The sequence below is a fragment of the Salmo trutta genome, chromosome 14 (assembly GCF_901001165.1).
Source record: "Salmo trutta chromosome 14, fSalTru1.1, whole genome shotgun sequence".
Taxonomy (NCBI): domain Eukaryota; kingdom Metazoa; phylum Chordata; class Actinopteri; order Salmoniformes; family Salmonidae; genus Salmo; species Salmo trutta.
Window position 1 is genome coordinate 36,785,903 of NC_042970.1, and position 5,979 is coordinate 36,791,881.

Below are 5,979 nucleotides of genomic sequence, written 5' to 3' on the forward strand. Positions count from 1 at the left end.
CCACTCGTTCCCGAATTCACCCTGTTCATTATTGTATATTCAAAGTCTTGGAATGTGCTTGATAGGCCTAAGCCATCATCATCACATACTGCAAGGTTATATTTTAACCACCACACACTGTCACCTGGCTGACACAGTTGGTTGGGCTTGGGAAACTGTATTATGGAAAAGCTTTGCTTAGCGACCAATTGTGCAGTGTTACAACTTCTATGCCAATGACGTGGTAAAATGTGCCTATTTGTGAGCACTGTTGGGAAAAAGGTCCAGTGCTAACAGGAACCCTTGCGATTTCCCTACCCCATTTAAGTAGACATTTAAAATGGCTAAGGCAAGGGTTAGGGTAAGAGTAGGGGGTTAAGATTGGGGTTGTCGCTAGGTACATCCCAATGATTCCGGGTAGCACTGACTGTGTCAGGAATCCATGTGCAACGTTGCGATTTTCTCTCGTGCATTGACGTTTGAAGCGCGTAGTTACCGTGAGAAATAGCCCAAAAGGCTGAAGTCTCCAATATGTGTTATTCATGAGACAGAGGAGGCACGTGGTGTGTGGGTGTTGGAGAGCTTCGGGAAATGGTCGACCACTGAATTTGACTGTTTCGAAGTGAAACCATTTCGCCGTTGCTCCAGGCTCATTCCTCAGAGATGGATCATCACAGTGGGTCAGGGCTGACTCACTCCGCGCTTGAGTTATAAGCCTCCAGAACACACGGAAGAAAACCAGTAGAGTAAAGTTTTGGGAAAGTAACAGATAACGATGAACGACAAAAACATTTTTTCCCTAAATAATGTTTAATAAGTATATATTTTTTTATAAGTAATTAAGACAAGAGCGTCCTGCAAAGTGTGTTACGGACCTCATATTTGCTTGATTTTCGTAACGGTTACAGCAGTTTTTCCTGCATAGAAGTTTTGCGAAATGGGTTTCCTTCTGCAGCTGACGGTGCTCATGGTGCTAGTGCTGTGCGTAATGACCGGAGTGATGGACAGAAGGATGGAGGCGACTGAAGCAACGGTAGGAATTTTCCAACTTTTTGAAGTATTATCTATCTTCATTCTTTGAATTACATTGCAACTTCTGAATACTCAGCATTATTGTGGATGTTCACACTCATAATACCAACTTCATCAGAAACGCCTATGAACTGGACCATCCATATAGGCATAGGTGATGAAAAGGGACATATGTGTACCCTATCATATGGCTTTCACAGTCTTTCTGGTTGTCTGCGACTTAACCAGCATTGTTTCTCGTGTGTCTGTTGTCCTGCACAATGTAAGAGGTGAATAGGATCACTTTGAAACTTCTAAAGTAACCCTTGTATCCCCACTGTGGTTATTGTGTTACCAGGCATACCTGAAGAAGTATGGCTATCTGCACACTCCGCTGGATCCTCAGAACATGGGCATCCAGACAGACAATATCATTGAGGCCCTCAGGTAAAGTAGATCCTCAGCAACACAACCTACAGTCTATGAACACAACGACAACAATGTACATGTGATTCCTCTTCCCCAACAAACCTGAACAAGCAAAACATCTGAACATACTGACTCTAAATGTCCCTTTGTGAATACAGATCCAAACACGGCTCTATTCTATAGCTTTTTGCAAGTCACATTGACACATGCACTACAGTCAATGCAGTTCTTTAGCATAACATTTCCCATTGGCAGGAAATGTTTCCTTGCCTTACATTTACAGTATGCACATGCTGCATCTGCTATTGGAGATTTCAGTCCTTCCTTTCCTCAGGGTCTTCCAGAGAGTGACAGGCCTGCCTGTCAATGGAGTGATTGACAAGGCCACCCTAGAGATGATGAGACAGCCTCGCTGTGGCATAGAGGACACCTTCAACCAGAAAACCCTAAAATACAGACTGCTGGGTGAGTGTGGTGGGATGAACCAGTGTTTCCCAGATGGTGGGTTGGGACATAAAACTTAATAAGAATAATCTTTACCTACACAATGTGGTTTCTCGTCTAGACCTGTGTTTATGGTAAATGCATGTTTTTTCTTCTTTAGGTTACTGGCGCAAAAGAAACCTGACCTGGCGAATCTACAACTACACTCCAGACATGCCAAAGAGTGAGACAAAGAGGGCGATCCGCTCTGCCTTTAAGTACTGGAGCGACGTGGCTCCCCTGAGCTTCCGCGAGGTTGAGTATGGACGAGCCGACATCAGGATCTCATTCCATGCAAAAGATGCCACTTGTGCCGTGCCTTTTGATGGACGGGGTGAGTGTGCCTATGGGTCGGATACAGTTGGGTTGGAGTTACTGTAGTTTTAGGACCGGGATGAATGCTGATCTTCACTAGATCCACATTATAGCATACTTGACATTTTAAAGGTGAATTCTAATTGAGCTGAGATCTGCAGTGTTTACCTTAAATGAAATCTCCACGAACGCGGTCACATTGTTGCCTTTAAAAGCTGGGTTGTCTACAAGCGCAATCGGATTGAATCTCGGCCTAACACACGCACACACACACAAACATACAGTAGTTAAGTACCCCAGGTTTCACTGCTGATACTTATTAATTGCCATTGAAATATAGAATAATACAAAATATATTTTTTAAACATTTATTTCGTAGGTCACGTGCTGGCCCATGCTGAACCCCCAGAGTCAGGCATTGTTCATTTTGACGAGGATGAGTTTTGGACAGAGGGCAAGTTCTATGGCATTAACCTGCGTATCATCGCTGCCCATGAGATAGGCCACGCCTTGGGCTTGGGCCACTCCCAGTACAGAAGTGCTCTCATGGCCCCTCTCTACACCGGTTACCGTAACAACTTCCGTCTGCATTTCGATGACGTGAAAGGCATCCAGGCTATATATGGTGAGTAGAGCCCGGGTAGGTCTGGTACCAACGTTTTTGGACTTTTTCACTTGCAAAACACAATACACCCTTATCAGAAAGCTATATATTACACATCACCGTTAATGCTCTTTATCCTCCCTCAAACCCTTTGTCCAATAATCTGTTTTAGGTAAACGTGATACAAGTGTTACAATTGAGCCCACGGTGGCACTCCCCACATACAGCCCCTCTGGTGCTGAGGGAGACATCCCAGACCCCTGCACTGCCAAGCTGGATGCCATCATGCTGGGTAAGCTGTCTGCACACAATACTGACCAGTGATATACAGTCAAAAGTGGTGACGCTCACTGTAGTGCACATATCTCCCTTGGAAGCTGTTATTTCTACCTCACAAATTTTAGCCTTACACTATTCAAGATTGTAGCAATATTTTTTACTCTTGATAGGTTTAACTAAGCACATTTTTTCTCTCTGCAATGGAATTGAGACTACAATGGAATTTGACAGGTTGAGATTCAGTGTTCTATTTCATGCTCCTCCATATTAGGTCCATGGAGGAAGACATTTGCCTTCAGTGGTGATTATGTGTGGACGGTGTCTGACATGGGACACAATGCACCCATGAAGATCAACCGGCTGTGGACGGGACTACCTGGGAACCTGAACGCAGCCGTTTACTCTCAGAGAACAAACAAGACGTACTTTTTTAAAGGTGTAATATTTTCTCTAACTTTAAAATGTGTTGTGTTTTTGACAAACAAATGAGGTAAAGTGAGACGATTTTAAAGATAGACTGATCGTATGAACTGTGTAATACTTGACAAGTGATTGATTGACAGTGATCAGGCCCAGAATGTGTGAATGTTAATCTCTCCTCATTTCAGCCTACTCACCAAAACTGTTTCTGACCACAGGTGATAAAGTGTGGAGATACACCAGTTTTCTCCTGGACTACGGGTACCCCAAAGAGCTCAAACGCCTCCCACCTAATATTGATGCCGCTTTGTACTTAGAGAAGAATAAGAAGCTAGTCTTTTTCAAGGTAGCCGAACATAAGACAGCACAATTAAATCAATACTTTTTAACCAGTAAACTCAAAATTGTTACAAATGACAACTGAGCATTATGGATTCAGTAAGTTGTTATAGTAGATTAATGACAACAGAAATTGAAGCAGTAGCATTTTTCCCACTTGAATCTGATGAATATGCCAAATACCCAGCATGAAAAACTCTTTGTACTTATCATCTTTGCCCTCTGTTGTCCCTCTCCTCAGGGTACAGGGTACTGGCAGTGGGATGAGCTGCGCCACAGTAACCTCAATGTGTACCCCAAACCCCTCTCTAATCTGTTCACTGGGGTGCCCTCCAACCCTGATGCTGCCTTTACCTGGACCAACGGAAACATCTTCTTCTTCAAGGGAGACAAGTACTGGCGTGTGAACAGTCTACTGAGTGTAGACAAAGGCTACCCGCTCAGCATGAGTGAACGCTGGATGCGCTGCTAGGAGCTAGACACTAGAGGGCAGCAGACACCATAAACCTCAATACGCTCCTGGTGAGATGTGTTCACAATTAACCGTTCAGGGAACCACACAACAACCGCTCTGTGTTCACATTGTGTTCACATTGTGAAACCAATATAATAACATATTTCCATGTACCAGTACATGTTATCAGTCAAGGTACATTAAACTGAAACGTTATGTCAAACGAATTCTTCGAAACGTGAGATAGAATCTTTATTAACGTAAGTAGTGGCAAAGCCATTTGAAGTAAGACTACGTGCTTATATAAGGTTGAGTGTTGAGTGTCATCGTTATGGCCTACTAGTTCTCTGTTTCCATGTAACACAGACAGGACCTCAGCCCAAACGTGTTAGACTAAGTTCTGAGGGAGTGTGTGGAGAGGCTGTTTGTTATGCTCTCTGGGGGCCTTCCAGGGGGGCCCTTCCTATCCCTCACAACAGATGTGGATGGAGTTATTCAGTTGTTGTTTGCCCTCTTTTCAGTATGTGTACTGATTTCAATGGTGTTCACCCAGCACTTTGAAACTTCTTGTTTTCTTTTGACGTTTGGCTTGTGGACGGGTCTGAAAAAGTATTTGTGAGTTTCTTGTCGCCATGTTATGCGTTTCTAGGGCTAGAGTATGGATATTTTATCACTTCCCACATAAAGGGAAGCCGAATATCATTGGTGTTGCGTCAGACTTCCAAGGTCAACACCAGCTTTCACATCATGATGTCTACATTTTATAACTGGCTTATAATTGTGTACTGATGTTTCTGTTGAACCTCATGTTTATTGATGTTTTTATAGTCATGTGACTCCTACAAGCTAAAGGGAATTCACATTTCATAGTGTGTACCATTTGGAAATGTTTATATATGTGTGCAGTGATTTTTTGTTGTTGCTGTTAATTCATCCAAGATGTAGTTGTACAAATGAGTAATGACATTCAACAATAAAACCATTTCAACAGTCCTTGTTTCCTTTATGATGTACACGGAGTATAAAAAACATTAGGAACACCTGCTCTTTCCATGACATAGACTGACCAGGTGAAAGCTATGATCCCTTGATGTCGCTTGTTAAATGCCAGACAGCTAAAAGAAGGATTTTTAAGCCTTGAGACAAATGAGACATGGATTGTGTATGTGTGCCATTCAGAGGGTGAATGGGCAAGACAAATTATTTAAGTACCTTTAGAAGGGGTACGGTAGTAGGTGTCAGGCGCACCGGTTTGTGTCAAGAACTGCAACGCTTCTGGATTTCCCGTGTGTATCAAGAATGGTCCACCACCCAAAGGACATTCAGCCAACTTGACACAACTGTGGGAAGCATTGGGAGTCAACATGGGCCAGCATCCCTGTGGAACACTTGACACCTTGTTGAGTCCATGCCCCGACGAATTGAGGCTGTTCTGAGGGCAAAAGGGGGGCAGCTTTCATGCATGATACTTGAGGGCTGATAAAGTTTTGGCGCTGCCACAGCAACACCACTGCTTAAACCACCAGGGAGCAGGAACCCCCCGTTGTTGCCTTTGAGACCCTCTGTTTCTGATTCTAAGGGTGAATTTGGCAGCGGATGTTGCTAGGTGACCATGAGGAAAATATATAGAGCCATTTATTATCCCCAGAGGAATGACTCAAACAGC

General features: G+C 43.5%; 1 protein-coding gene across 1 annotated transcript; it reads left to right on the forward strand.

Annotated features, from left to right (window-relative positions):
• Positions 1-321: 321 nt before the first annotated feature.
• Positions 322-5,306, forward strand: mmp19 (matrix metallopeptidase 19). The gene is made up of 9 exons (XM_029775604.1): positions 322-1,012; positions 1,349-1,437; positions 1,754-1,884; positions 2,024-2,236; positions 2,597-2,842; positions 2,994-3,113; positions 3,372-3,536; positions 3,739-3,866; positions 4,101-5,306. Exons 1-9 carry the CDS (start codon positions 917-919, stop codon positions 4,329-4,331), a joined length of 1,419 nt encoding a protein of 472 aa, XP_029631464.1. The 5' UTR covers positions 322-916; the 3' UTR covers positions 4,332-5,306.
• Positions 5,307-5,979: the final 673 nt, after the last annotated feature.

What these genes read in the sequence shown, in the direction of transcription:
- mmp19 (XM_029775604.1), top strand. Translation starts at nt 917, where the DNA reads ATGGGTTTCCTTCTGCAGCTGACGGTGCTCATGGTGCTAGTGCTGTGC. An exon ending in AATATCATTGAGGCCCTCAG is followed by an intron (nt 1,438 to 1,753) that starts GTAAAGTAGATC and finishes TCCTTTCCTCAG; the next exon opens with GGTCTTCCAGAGAGTGACAG. An exon ending in GCTGGATGCCATCATGCTGG is followed by an intron (nt 3,114 to 3,371) that starts GTAAGCTGTCTG and finishes CCTCCATATTAG; the next exon opens with GTCCATGGAGGAAGACATTT.